At 42.8% G+C, this 14,547-nt stretch overlaps 1 protein-coding gene and 1 long non-coding RNA gene across 2 annotated transcripts in view; one reads left to right on the top strand and one right to left on the bottom strand.

Annotated features, from left to right (window-relative positions):
* Positions 1-3,058, bottom strand: part of LOC136794371 (uncharacterized) — a 26,876-nt gene extending 23,818 nt beyond the window's left edge. Inside the window, exon 1 of the long non-coding RNA XR_010841076.1 lies at positions 2,917-3,058. This is a non-coding gene — a long non-coding RNA (uncharacterized lncRNA). The remainder of the gene's footprint in view (positions 1-2,916) is intronic.
* Positions 3,005-14,547, top strand: UCHL1 (ubiquitin C-terminal hydrolase L1). Its single transcript, XM_059067099.2, has 9 exons — positions 3,005-3,096; positions 3,218-3,229; positions 3,655-3,783; positions 6,556-6,706; positions 8,730-8,815; positions 8,896-8,943; positions 9,805-9,871; positions 10,766-10,824; positions 14,130-14,547. Exons 1-9 carry the CDS (start codon positions 3,064-3,066, stop codon positions 14,214-14,216), a joined length of 672 nt encoding a protein of 223 aa, XP_058923082.1. The 5' UTR covers positions 3,005-3,063; the 3' UTR covers positions 14,217-14,547.

Here is a 14,547-nt window from a genome sequence, read left to right as displayed (position 1 = left end):
TCAATTGATGTCAACCCAGGCAGCATGAAGAAAGAATAAAATGAGAAGTGTTCTACCAGTCCATCTAGCTAGTAAGCCCAAAAGAAAAGGAGATAAGGGTTGGCAGACATAACTTCTTCAAAAGGCAAGCATTCTATTTTTTCAAAGAATTCACTACTTATGAGTCCTAGAATTTGGCTGATGATTGATATCAAATCTCCTGGTCTACAGTTTCAGTGATACATTCTCCCCTGGCTCTCCCCTCTTTTTTAAAAAAAGATCAGGATACAGTTTGTTCATGTCTAGTCTCTGGCATCTTCTTTTAAGCAGGGAGCTGTTTTATTCATTGCTCTGATGCTTCCTGGCACATAGTAGGCCCTCAATATATATATATTAGTTGAGTGAATGAGTGACTACCTTTAACGAAGATTTCTGAAACTGTTATCATTACTTCTTTTTTTATTAATTAATTAATTAATCAATCTTTGGCCACATTGGGTCTTTGTGGCTGCGCACGGGCTTTCTCTAGTTGTGGCGAGTGGGGGCTACTCTTCGTTGTGGTGCGCAGGCTTCTCATTGCAGTGGCTTCTCTTGTTGCGGAGCATGGGCTCTAGGCATGTGGGCTTCAGTAGTTGTGGAATGTGGGCTCAGTAGTTGTGTCTCACGGGCTGTAGAGTGCAGGCACAGTAGTTGTGGCACATGGGCTTAGTTGCTCTGTGGCATGTGGGATCTTCCCAGACCAGGGCTGGAACCCGTGTCCCCTACATTGGCAGGTGGATTCCTAACCACTGTACCACCAGGGAAGTCCCTCATTACTTCTTTTTTAAAAATTTTATTGAAGTATAGTTAATTTACAATGTTATGTTAGTTATCATTATTTCTTTTACTATTTATTTTGGCAATAACTGTAAACTGTTAACTTCTACAGGTCCATCAGGCCTTATATTAAATGTTACTTCTTTTGGGAAGCCCTCCCGATTCCTTATGCTAAGTGTTCCCGAACTCTACTCCCTCTCACACCACTCTTATTACTGATAAGATCTCGATGACAGAAGTTACTTTGTTCACCTTTGTATCCCCATTACACAGTAGGTGCTTAATCGGTACTTGTTGAAAAAATGAAGTAAATTAGGATATAATTTGTCTCAGTCTTAAAGGCAAGAACTCATTTAACATAGCCAGGTATTCTTGTACTACTATTCACTTGTCAAGACTTTCAAGTCTTCTATTTTTTTTTTTTTTCAGAGAGCGATGCTTTGGATTTTTTAAAAAATTAATTAATTAATTTATTTTTTGGCTGTGTTGGGTCTTCGTTTCTGTGCGAGGGCCTTCTCTAGTTGCGGCAAGCAGGTGGCCACTGTTCATCACGGTGCGCGGGCCTCTCACTATCATGGCCTCTCTTGTTGCGCACAGGCTCCAGACATGCATGCTCAGTAGTTGTGGCTCACGGGCCTAGTTGCTCCGTGGCATGTGGGATCTTCCCAGACCAGGGCTCGAATCCATGTCCCTTGCATTGGCAGGCAGATTCTCAACCACTGCACCACCAGGGAAGCCCAAGTCTTTTATTTTTAAAGAAACAACTTTAGTGAGGCATAATTTACATACCACAAAATTCATCCATTAAGTTCTTCTTACTAATGTCTTTTCCTCTCTTATGTTCCATGTGAAGGTCATTTTTCTGATGGTAAAAATGGGAAGAAAATAGAAGTGGAATGTAGTGGAATTTTGGATAGAGAATGGGCTCCTTGAGCCCAACTTACCAGGGTTTACTTCTCAGTTTTACTTTTCGGTTATGATCTTAAAGCAAATTAACCTCTCTAAGCTACAGATTCTGAGCTGTAAAACTGCACTACGAAGAGTTTCTTCATTGGCTTCTCTAAGGGTTGTGAGATGACATGCAAAAAATCTGACCCACAGTAGAGGTAATAACTCAAAAACAGCAGATCCCTTCTCTCTGTCATCTTTTAACCTTGGATCCCCTAAACAGTAGGTCTATTCTTTCACCATCATCATTATCTTGTTCTGAGCATAAGTGAAAAAAATACCCAACCTTCCTCTTTTCCTAGGATTCAGCAAGCCCCACTTCATTCTGAGGTTTTGTTTTCCTGAACTATTCTTACAGATTTTGTTCCACTTTTTATTCATTCTCAGGCATATGCTATTTGTCTCCATCTTTTGAATATGCTGGTAGAAAAAAACCCAAACCCCACCTGAGATCATTAGAGAACAGTGGTTTTTAAAGTTGCCATTACCTTTCTTCTTCACTGGGAGTATTCTATTGTGAACTTAACGTTTTATTTTTCAAAGCCTCCCATTCCTTGAAAAAAATGCGTTTCCTTTTACAGCCTCTCATCTTGAAATTATACCTGTCTTCTTCCCTGGATATGTTTCCTAAAGTCTCCGACAGCCTGCCTTCTCGGTGTGTCGTATTACAGCCACATCCCCCAGGTCTCTACCGCTTCCCCAAGACCAACCAATTCTTCCCTGGGAGTCACATTACATCAGCATCACTAATGCAATATGTGCTATATTACAGAATATGTTTTATTCTAGGCGGTCAATTAAAAACGAACCTCGGTGCCGGTTTGCTTTAACATGGAGGATGAATTATCTAAAGTCAAATGCAAACTGCTGCTAGATTTATATTCATATTAAATATATACCTGTTGAATTTGGGCTTTTTCTCAGTGCTTCAGAGACTCTAAGCTTTCAGGTAACTGGGATGGTCGTAGTGTGGGTTTCCAGAAACTTCGCAAAAAATCAGACTCCATCAAAAGGACTGCTCCACACGCTCAAGGAACACCCAACCAACAAAACCCATCTCCACAACCACCAGATTATCTCACCAGCAAGTGAGACTGCAAGGTTTGGGGGCTTGGCCGTACCACTCCGCGCTGCGCAAGGGGGGGGGTTCGTGCCCATTTGGCTGCGACTGACCGTTTCTCCTCGCTTGGTTTTGCCTCTGCTCCCCCTGCGCAGGCACCCATAGTGCGTCAGGCCGGTGCTTTATAGCTGCAGCCTGGGCGGCTCCACTCTCTGTTTTTCCTCGTCTCTGGGTTGTGCTTCCTGCCGTTGTTCGCGAAGATGCAGCTCAAGCCGATGGAGATTAACCCGGAGGTGAGCATCAGGTGCAATTACTCGGGGAGTGCAGGGCCGAGGGTCAGCCCTCACCAGGTAGCGGTATCAATGACTGCTTTTATCTTTGCCTTTTTTTTTTTTCTTTGCATTTGCCTTCTAGATGCTGAACAAAGTGAGTGACGTCTCGGGCTGCCTCTGTGCCCCTCCCCCGGGAGCACCGAGGCGGAGGCGCCCACCGGCTCCGGCCGTTTCTCAGGGACCGAGCGGCGCCCTGCGCGCTCCGGAGGCGGCGGGGCTGGGGCGCGGCCGGGGTGCCCTCCCCTCTGCCCCTGCCTCGGGGGAGGCGGTGACTGCGAAACCGGTCAGAGGTGGGATGGAGGAGGCTGCGCCCAGATGCTAGCTCCGGGCGTCGCGGGAGCCACGTGTGGGCCGCGCTTTGTGCTGTGTCATTGCGCTCGGCTCGGGTGGGGGCGGTGCGGGGCCGGGCTCCTCCCAGGCCCGGGGAGAGGTGCGAGGACGCAGAGCCCGCCCCGCCTCTCGGTAGGTGCCCGCCACTTGCCTGTCTCCGTGCCTGGCCGCCATGTTTTTTCCCCGCAGGTGCTGGCCCGGCTGGGGGTCGCCGGCCAGTGGCGCTTCGAGGACGTGCTGGGACTGGAAGAGGAGTCTCTGGGCTCGGTGCCGGCGCCTGCCTGCGCGCTGCTGCTGCTGTTTCCTCTCACGGCCCAGGTAGGGCGTGGGGCCCGGGGTGCGCAGGCGCTGCGCTGTGCGCGCTGCCCCTAGGCCGGAGTGAGGCGTTGAGGACGATGCAGGCTCTCCTCCCGTCCTGGCCTGGGCGCCCAGAACTGGCACACTGCCCCTTCTTTGTGGCGGATGGAGGGAGGAACTCGCACTTTCATGGTACCTACTCACTGGACTTCTGTTGTAACAGAGTTTATTGCCTGGTCGTTCATCCATCCAGTATTGCCTTGAATTTGGAGGAGAAGCAGTATCTCAGTTCCATCATCCCAATTATCCAGGCAGACAGTTCACCCTACTCTTGAGTGCAGTTTGAGCCTAGGCTTTTTGGCAGTTTGAGCCAAGGAATAGCTGGCTGGTTGTTCTCCTTTAACGGCTGTGACGTGTCGTTTTATTGTTTGGTTCTCAGACTCCCACCTTTGCTGTAAAATGGAGGGGGATGGGCTTGCCTAAACCACAAGAAAACAATAGGTTCTTTAATTTTCCCCCTCTGCTGCCTGGGTCTTCAGTGGATTCAGAGGTTTCTTCCCAACCCTCCATTCCCTACAACGTACACACTTGGTTTTTAGTTTCTGCAATGTGTTTTTCCAAAGCTTAATCATTTGTGTGTGGTTCCTGTGTGAGAACCTCCTCTCTCTCGACCTCTTTCCTCTCTGACCTTGTAGTTAAGTGAATAGGTGGGCATTAGACCAGTCTTGGAAATGCTTTTTCATTTCCCTTCAGATGGTCTTCCGCCTGCGAGTGTGCAAGTATATATGTACCTCAGAGATTGAGCATAAGATATAAAAAAGTAGCTGGGGTAATTGTTGTCTTGGTTGTATGGAATCCCACTAATTAGCATGGTTTTGTCTATCTCCTATTGCTGCTACTGGATCCCTGATTGAGGAGTGGTTGAATTTTGCTTTAGTGAAACTTGGGGCATTAGCATATACGGCATGGTTCCAAACAGAGTGAGCTAAACTGAAGCACCATCCTAATGCCGGGTGTTCTAGAAGCATCTTCAGCATAAACTAAGGCCTATGGGAAGATACAGGCATTCCTCCTAGTAAATGGGCTAAGTATTGTGGGTTAAAAACACTTATTAAAGCTATTAGGATAGTCCCACTGACACGTTTATTGCCAAAGCCTTTATTTAGGTGAAAATGGAGTTCCCAAATAATTGCAAGTCAAATTAGCTTCCCCATTGATCAAATCAAATGCAATCTTCTCTCTCTCATTTGAGCCTCTCCAAGAGGTTTCTTATTAGAGGAACCATGATGACTCGGAGGTTTTTGAGCGGCAGCACTCAAAGGCAAGGCCTTTGGGAGGCAGTGGTGCGGCGTGTTTGTCTTGCAGAAGCCCACTGCTCTCATTTTGCTGGATCAAGCAGATCTTGGTTAGTAGAACATTCTGGATAGAACGTTTTATGTTTGAAAGAGCTCGATACTTTGTCTTTTTGCTCCAGTTCTGTCAGATTTACGGAATGCCTGTTATGTGGCACAAAACACCTATTGGGCTAAATCCTGAAGCAAATTCAAAGGAGAGTCGAGGTTTATAGGTTGACTTCCGAACAATCTAATGTTAATTTAGAAAGCATCTCATTTTGTCTAAGAATATTACAAAATCCTAAATGGACTATTAACACATTTTAAGGGATCATGAAATATTTACAGAAATGTCTGCATGCAAGGGCTCAAACGACCCTAAAGGATGATGCTATCCCATTACAAAAAAAATTAAACCTTTTTAGAAAAGTGAAAATCCTAACAGTCAATGAGTAGCTCAATTCAAGGATCCAGTAGGTAGATACATGATGCTAGAACTTCCTACTAGTTGGAGTTTAAGTTGATCTTGTGGGACAAGAGAGCTTATTCCTCTGATGGTACCACAGACAAGGCTTACTTCAGTTCCGTGTACAGTAATGCAAGGCTGCTAGAATTAGAAATATATGTACTTCTAGGGTTCCGTACGGTTTATACCAGTAGTAAGAAATTAGTGTTTCTGTAGCATCAGCACCCTGCTTTTAACTGAGCAGTCATACCTTTAAGATCTTTAGAACTTGTTAGTGAAAGAGCCAGACAAGCCCCCTATATTACTGTACAAAGAGATAATGCTTTGAGGAAATTAGTCTCCTCAAATTGTATAGTTGTCAAGGACAAACAAGAGTTACATCTTCCTTTTGTAGGATGAGAAGGTTTTGTGAAATCACAGCCCAGCACCCCAGACCAGTTGTCTTTCCTTCCTAAAAAAGGATGAGGGAATAGTTAATTTCTTTAAATTGCTCCTTTCTTTAGTTAAGTTTTGTCTTTTGTTTTTGAAGAGACATGTATTTGGGGAGAATAGAACTTCAAAGAATAGTGAGGTATAAACTAGCTGGTGTTCTTGGGCATTCAGCTGACCAGCGCTTGATTGGGATGCCTGTGTGAAAGTCGTTAGTGTTAAAGGAAGAAAATAACGAACTTGTCTGTTTTTCTGACTTCAGCATGCCATCCATTTCAAGTTAAAAGGTTGCAGTGGTGTCTAGACAAAGGCTTGGGCAATATCCAAAGCCGCTACCGCACTGCAGCATTAGGGTGGAGTGTCGGAACCTCTCAGAACCCCACGGGCTGGCGTGGGCGTGGCTGGCAGACGGGCCATTCTCTGGACGCCAGCCAGCACCTAGAACCAAGGCTCCTGGTCACATATCCCACTTCTGTTTCCATTTAGGTACTAGAACTCACTGTGCTGCTGTCTGTTCTTTGCATTTTCATTTTGAGATGTAAAAATGTTTTTTTGCACTCACAGCATGAGAACTTCAGGAAAAAACAGATTGAAGAGCTGAAGGGACAAGAAGTAAGTCCTAAGGTGTACTTCATGAAGCAGACCATTGGCAACTCCTGTGGAACCATTGGACTCATTCATGCAGTGGCCAATAATCAGGACAAACTGGAGTTTGGTGAGTGGGTTTTGAGGCCAGTCATCCTCTGGTTGACCTTTAATTAACTGTAATGCTTCTTTCCAACACCCCCAAGCCTCTGTTTGGCAAAGCCATTGCCTTAAATTTTTTTGAAAATCTACTTATGCAGATAGAATCAGTGGGTGAATTCTCACTGTTCCTCCCTTTTGAGGAAGGGAAGCGCATCCAAGAAGCATAGTGTGGTGTCCTCCGCCTGGAGAGGCAGGGCGGGTGACAGTGCAGTTTTGTACTTGCCTCTCCGCCTGGGCTCTTCATGTGCAGATCCTCCTGCTATAGTCTTGACAATTCTAAAGAATTAGAGATGTTGTTAAGGCATAAAATGCCAAACTTTAGGACCTTTCTTTAATGGTGCTGTGTCTCATAAGCAACAGGGGAACTAAAACAGCGTAAAGCAGCAGGACACAGGTCCCACACGGAGGCAGAACCGCAGGCTTGCACCTTGAGAGATCCATCTGTGAACAAAGCTTGGTCAGGAATTGTAGCTCGCCTCCAGTGGATGCCATGGAGGGTAGAGAAGAGATGAGTCTCAACCCTTAACTTGTCAGAAGCGCAAGTAACTGCATTGAAATATGTTAAAATACAAGGCATTGTGTATGATTTTGGCCAGGGGTCAGCAAACTTTCTTAAAAGACCAGAGGGTAAATCTTTTAGGCTTTGAGGGCCATATAATCTCTGCCCTTGTAGTGCAAGAGCAGCCATAGACAAGATGTAGAGCAGTGGATGTGGCTGTGTTCCAATAAAACCTTATTAGGTGGCAGTAGTCTGCCAATTCCTGGTTTAGACAATGGATGGGGGTGGCTGAGAATTGAATAAGTTCAACTAACAGTCCATGCTGTTGCTTGTAGCAGGTCAAATACTTTTTTTTTTTTTTTTTTAATTTAAACAAGGGAATTGTGGCCAAGATTCTACTCCTGGTATACTTCTGAAATTTAAAAAAAAAAAAAAAAAAAAAAAAAAAAAAAAAAAAAAAGGCTTGTCTGGCCACAAAGGTCCAGATCTTCTAGAAGTTGCTTTGTCAAATATTGACTTGAGTGAGTCATTAAAAAGTCATAGTTTGATCCTTTTTATTTCTTATGCAGTAAGTATCATTTCTTTTAGAATACTGTGTTCCTGAGGTCACAGATACTGTAACTCTTGCATAAACATGGTCATGACGGTGCCTTCGGCTTAATCTGAGTCACAGCCCTCCTCATCAAGTTGAGAGGATTCCTATAATTTCCAATCTTTAAATGGTCCCCATTTAACAAATTTGTTTAAGTTTAGAGCTAAAAGTTCAAATTGAGGTCTTTTGAAATACAGGTTGCTCTTGCGTCCTAGACTCATCCACACTGAGCAATGACAAAATGCTTATGCCAACCATCAGCTCCTTAGCTGTCTCTAGGCCAGACTGTTAGGGTCTTTGTATTTCTATTTAAGATCTGTAGGTTGATGTCTCTCTGGATAACCATATTACTAAGATTGCATTTTCTGCTCTGAAATGAAAGTCTTGTTTTGAGAACTGTTGATATTGATAGATTAGAATGTTATTGTTACATCATGTATGCAATAAACATTAATTGTGCATTGCTAAGTGCTGTAGATAAGAGCAGTAGACAAGACCGTTCCTGCCTTTATGGCACTGAAAGTCTCACAGATACATGTTACCAGTGGATCAATGCTGTAACAGAGGTGGTAAGAGACCTGAGAGGTGAGGGTGAGGTGGAAGGTGGAGGGGTCGGGAGACAGGGAGGATGTGAGGAAGAGCTTGGCATGCTGGAGGAACTGAGAGTTCTCTGACTTGAATGCAGTGAGAGGGGAGTGGTTGGAAAAAGAGGCTGGGGAAGAAGCACCACTCATCCACGTCCTCAGAGGCCATGGTAAAAAGTCAGGTTGCCAAACGTGACAGACTATACAGTGGCTTAAGTCAGCAATAAATGTGCAGCCATTTGCATTATACCAGTACTAACATGCGCTTTTTTTTTTTCCTTTTCTCTCTCTCTCTTTTTTTTTTTTTTTTTTTAAGAGGATGGGTCAGTTCTGAAACAGTTTCTTTCTGAAACAGAGAAGTTGTCCCCTGAAGACAGAGCAAAATGCTTTGAAAAGAATGAGGTAGGAAGAGAACTTCTAGAGCATCGATTTTCAATAACTTTGGAGGTTTTCATGCTATAACAATTCTCTGTTTTCTGCAGGCCATCCAGGCAGCCCATGATGCCGTGGCACAGGAAGGCCAATGTCGGGTAAATACAAGTTAGAGCCAGGCTGTCCAGGTGTCACCTATGTTTCCCCAGAAATATGTGCAAGAACCTCTTGCTGGAACACAGCACATGTTTCCACCCAAGGCTGATGAATGCCAGGAAATTCTACCAGAATAATGCCTTGACCAGACCTGTTCATAAAAATGGCTCTTCAAAATACCTAATTGGCAGTTGACACAGTCTTGAGTAAATTCAGGCTGATAGTGTTTTATATAGATCCAAATGGGTCTAATAGAGTGAGTAGCACCCCTCTTAATAACTGAACATTTCACATACTCTTCTCACAGTCTGTTGGAGAGCAAGCTGGACCAACAAGGACTAAAAGTTTCTAGATGACTTAAATGTACCATTAATCTGAACACAGCCTTCAAGTCAACTGTTGATTAGATTTAAGTCAGTGATAGTGTCTGTATAACTGCAGTTGATTCTGTCACATTCTAGTCTTGACCTTGGGTGAAGTACTTATCCTCCCTGAGCCTTAATTTCCTCCTCAGTAAAAAGCAAGTCTTAGAGTTCTGAGAGTTACAGTATATCTACTTTAATGGTCTTAGAATAGTACCTAGTATATAAGAAATAAATATTAGCTATAATCATTTAAAATAATATGTAGGCAGGTTGGTTCAAGCATATTCTACTTAGAGAATTTATTTTTAACAAATTAAGTTCTGCTTATAAAATAATCATTGCAAAATATGTGTATCAGATCAACAGGTTATAGACCTTAAACTTACATAACGTTATGTCATTATATCTTAATATTTTTCTTTCAGCTTTATTTTTAAATGCAGTTTATAATACAATAAAAAATACTCATTTTTGAAAAAATATCTTGACCCTCTGCAGGTAGATGACAAAGTGAACTTTCATTTTATTCTGTTTAACAACGTGGATGGCCACCTATATGAACTTGGTACGTTTCACTCCAGTTTTGGAATCTAATATAGATGCATGCATTCTCTCAGATATAATTCCTCTTACAGTACTGGTGTGTGACTTTATGGTGGCACTTAGTATATCCGTTTATGAAGCCAGAACACCAAGGTATTCTCATGGGGGCACTTAACCCTTTATCATACCCAGAGCACCTCCCTCAGGAACCTGGCCTGCGGATGAATGGCTTTAGTCACAAACCAGTAAAGAGAACTGATCAGCCAGTTCAAAGTATACATGTTCAGATTTTCTCTTTGCACCTTCCACTATAGCATCACCAGTATAAGGTCTCCACTGCCATCCTTTCCAGGCAAGGAATACTTTTGGAAGGAGGTAAATGCCTAAACACAACCTGGTTTGTGTAAAAATAATTCAGACATGTCCATCTCTGTATTAAGAAGAGTCATCTCCTTTGTATTAATGGAGAAAGACTTGTCAGCTGTGTCATCTCAAGCCAAGATACTACCTATGGCAAGCAAGGGCAAAGAAAACTTGGGGCTGATCAGCAGTCATTGAGGGGCAAATGAAATCTCAAGGATCCTTTTTCTTCCCTCCACCTTCCCTGTACCTCATAGACTGCTTCTGACTTTTGCTTTGTGGTCCTTCCCAAGAGATGGGCACAAGCCCTCCTAGTAGGGTAGCTGGTTTGGCCTTGTGTGGTCTTGTGGTCTTGGTGCTTTAGATTAGAATTGCTTGGGATGGATATCGAGGAACACTTGAACCTCATTTCCAGCCTATTGCTTCATAACCAGCATAACCTTCGTGGGAGTGGCAGTGGTATTTGGAAGAATCTAAAACCTGCCTTTAAGCTGGACAAGCACAGTAGACAGAAAACGTGCAGAGAAAATTGACACGCCTGGCTTTTTCTTTACAGATGGACGGATGCCTTTTCCGGTGAACCATGGCACCAGTTCAGAGGGCTCACTGCTGCAGGTAGTCTTCGGAATCCATTTCCACTAGGACCCATATTTCTTTAGCCAGTTTGTCTATTCTAAAGTGCAAACCTTTTTCGGTACAGGCAGCATCAATCATCTGGGATAAGAGCAGTCTTTAGGGCTTAAAGATCGTCTCAGTAATTCTGTCTGCTTTATTTTATAGCAAATAGTTTTAAACAGCATCCTTTAGAGCAGCCCTGCCTAATCTGTATCGCATGCTGTCTTTAGCCCACAGTTAGATTTAGCCTGAAAAGCCATTGTTTATTTCCTTGTGGGATTAAGGTGACTCTTGTCCTCTTGTGAGATTACATCATAGCCAATGACTCAGACTCATGTTATAGCAACACAAGCCTTTCCTAATCCCTCTCTGACTGCTGGATTTGGGTCAGTCTTGTAGGTAGCATACTATGGATTCTGGTTAGGCAGTTACCTCTGTGATTGTTTTCTTCCCACACGGTCGGTCCACTGTTAACAGGTCAAAGGAAGCAAATTCAAAACATGCCTGACCAGAACTTTAAGATCCAGTGTCACTGTGTAACCGTCCTGGTAAAAGTGACAGCAGAAATCTATTAAATCTGAACACGAGTTGGTAGACTAGTCCTCTTCCCTCTAAAAATGAATCTCTAGAGTTTAATCAATTTGCTGTTAGAAGGGAAAATGGCTTAATTGTGATAAAATTAAAAATGATGTTAAGGTATAATTACTTCATTTGTCGTAATAACAGCTAAACGTTTTTGCGTGCTTCTTGTGTGTAGACGGGGTTGGCAAACTTTTTCTGTGAAGAGCCAGGAAATATTTTAGGCTTTGTGTAGCATATGGGCTCTGTTGCAGGTATTCATTTCTGCTGTGACAGCTCCAAAGCAGCCCCATAGGCAGTGTCGAAATGAATGTGTATGGCTGTGTTCCACTAAAACTTTATTAACAAAAACAGGCAGCAGGCTGGATTTGGCCCACAGGCTGCAGTTTGCTGACTCCATGCTAGATGCTGTTCTAAGTTAGTTACCTCTTTTATGGACTCCTTTTAATGATGCTCTGAGGTAGTTAGTATTACTCACATTTTACGGATGAGGAAACGGAGGTGCAGAGGTAAGTGATGCCCAAGGTCAATGGCAAACTACAGAATCATGGTTCAAATCTAGACAGTCTGTCTCTAGAGTCTGTGCTCTTAGCCACTGTACAATACTACCTTTATAGTAGACCTGTCTTTGGAACATCATAGACCTGATAACCTTAAGGTACCTAGTGGACCAAATTATGCAGTCCTAGGAGGGACAGTCACTTTCTCTAGCCTGTCATATACACCTGAGATCAATCAGAGCTAATTCTTGGATGTACCAGGGGTAAATGATAATAGTGATATGGAATGAGAACTAGACCTAGAGAAACAGAATGAGGATATGCGTGAGAGTCCGCATTCACTTATGGGAGAGAATAAGAACAGGGGCAGAATTTCTGGTTATGACCTATTTGGAGGAAAGATCCTGGTCCATCTAATAAAGCTTCCTAGGTGCTACCAACTCCTATCTAACACTATCCTAATACAGGCACACCTCACATTGTGGGTTCAGTTCCAGACCACTGCAGTAAAGGAAATATCACAATAAAGAGAAGTTTTGAGGGTTTTTTGCTTCCTACTGCATATAAAAGTTATGTTTACACTATACTGTATTCTGTTAAGTGTGCAATAGCATTATGTGTGAAAAACCAATGTACATATCAATTTAAAATATTGTTAAAACAATGCTAATCATCATCTGAGTGTTCAGTGAGTCAGTCTTTCTGCAATAGTAACATCACAGATCACCATAACAAATATAATAATAATGAAAAGTTTGGAATATTATGAGAATTACCAAAATGTGACACAGAGACATGAAGTGAGCCAGTGCTGCTGTAAAAGTGATGCTGATAGATTGCTCCATGCAAGATTGCCACAAACCTTCAATTTGCCAAAAAAAAAAAAAAAAAGCAGTATCTGCAAAGCACAATAAAGTGAAGTGCAATAAAATGAGGTATGCCTGTACCATAAAATGTGCTCTGCATAGGATACTTCAAACTGTTATGTGAGTAGAATTTATGAGGTGTGGGGAAGGTAAAACGTTTTTTGTTTTTAAAAAAAAAAAAAATCTCATTTTAAACTAATTGACTAGAAAATAGCATCTTAATTAGTGGAAATTCTTAACCTAAGTAAGGCTGGTTCTATATGGTTAGAGATGTTTTAGGTTGTCTAAACTATACCCCAAATTATCGTGTTAAATTGGTGAGAAAATCCATAAACTTAACCCAAGTATCCTAAACTTGAGTGAATTAGGTCACTGCTTATCATCTATGTAGGAGATGGCTATTTGTCTTTACAGGCACAGCCTTAACATTAATCAGCAGCATGGGTCCTAAAGGAAAGTGGCTTTGGGGAAGGCTGGTCTGGGATATCAATATATTAAAAATTCTGATAGAATAAAGTGTAGACGTTACTCTAGATCCTCTTCAGTTTTTCTAAGTGGTTCCAAAGCAGAAACAAAACTGGGGTGGGGTTGATGCTTTTTCAGGGCCAGAACTCATTATCAGGTCGGTGATTTTTAGGCCTTGGGAGCTGATGTTCCATGACTGTTCTCTGTCATAGCATGTCCACTGTCCTCTTGAAGGTCTCGTATTTAACATTGTTGGTGGGGCTTTCTTTCCACTGGACTTTTTACAGATTGAACAGTGATTGATATTCTGATCCCAAGGCATTTAAACCCCAGTATTTCTCAAGTAACATTGGGGTCAGTTTTCTATTCCCAATCTTTGTAATCTAGGTCTTAGAATTAGTAACACATGTCATTCCCTAAATATGTAGGAATCCATCACTTATGTGTACTTGGAATACCAGGTATTTAAACTTTAAGCCTGTTTTGTAAAATGTTTACTTGAAATAAGTCCGTCTTTACTCTGGGAATTTCTGAGTTAGAACTTTTTCCTTAAGGAAGAGAAATCAATTTTTTATCTTTGGATTTGGGGGAAAGAGCACCAAGAGTATAGTTTTCTTGTCAAAACCAGGCACAAGGTGGCAGAAGCACAGAGCATTTGGTAGAAAGAATAAAGGAATCAAAGCTTCTGGAGCTGGATTTGTGATGTGGGTCCTTGTTTTTCCCGTCACCTGATTCTTTTTCCTCTTAAGCCCTGGTTTTCAAGTTTACTGGGAGGTTTAAAGTTGGTCAGGGTGAACGTTGGGCATTAATAGACCTTATTAATACTTTCCCCTTGAAGCTTTCATTTTGAGCTCTTGCTGTTTAGACCATAATTCGTGGCATTCCTCCTTCTCAGGACGCCGCCAAGGTCTGCAGAGAATTCACCGAGCGTGAGCAAGGGGAGGTCCGCTTCTCTGCCGTGGCCCTCTGCAAGGCAGCCTAGTGCCTTGTGGGGGCGCCTCGCTTTCTCCCCCTTTCCTTCATCGTGAAAGTGTATCCCCTACCTATGTGGTCTAAGTGCTTCAGTACTGGTGGAGCACAGCTGTTCTTCGGTTCCACAGATACGCACTTAACCCGCAACTTCGCCCACGCACTAGCAGAGCTCCATCCAGAAAGTTTGGTGTCAGCCTCTGATGGCAAAGCATTCCCCTCATTGTATGTCTTATACCTCAGTATCTAATGCTTTAATGGCTACTTTGGTTTGTGTCTGTAAGCTAAGGCCTTGGATGTGGTTTGTCCTTAAAAGGAATAAAATTTTTCTGCTGATAAGAGAA

This window comes from Kogia breviceps, chromosome 6 (assembly GCF_026419965.1).
Source record: "Kogia breviceps isolate mKogBre1 chromosome 6, mKogBre1 haplotype 1, whole genome shotgun sequence".
NCBI classification, from domain to species: domain Eukaryota; kingdom Metazoa; phylum Chordata; class Mammalia; order Artiodactyla; family Physeteridae; genus Kogia; species Kogia breviceps.
The sequence above is the reverse complement of the archived record's forward strand: the minus strand, read 5'-3'. Positions and strand labels throughout refer to the sequence as shown.

Bases quoted from the DNA above. Each gene is read 5' to 3' on its own strand.
- UCHL1 (XM_059067099.2), top strand. From the start codon at position 3,064: ATGCAGCTCAAGCCGATGGAGATTAACCCGGAG. The intron at 9,872-10,765 runs GTACGTTTCACT...TTTTCTTTACAG, and splicing joins TGGCCACCTATATGAACTTG to ATGGACGGATGCCTTTTCCG. The intron at 10,825-14,129 runs GTAGTCTTCGGA...CCTCCTTCTCAG, and splicing joins CAGAGGGCTCACTGCTGCAG to GACGCCGCCAAGGTCTGCAG.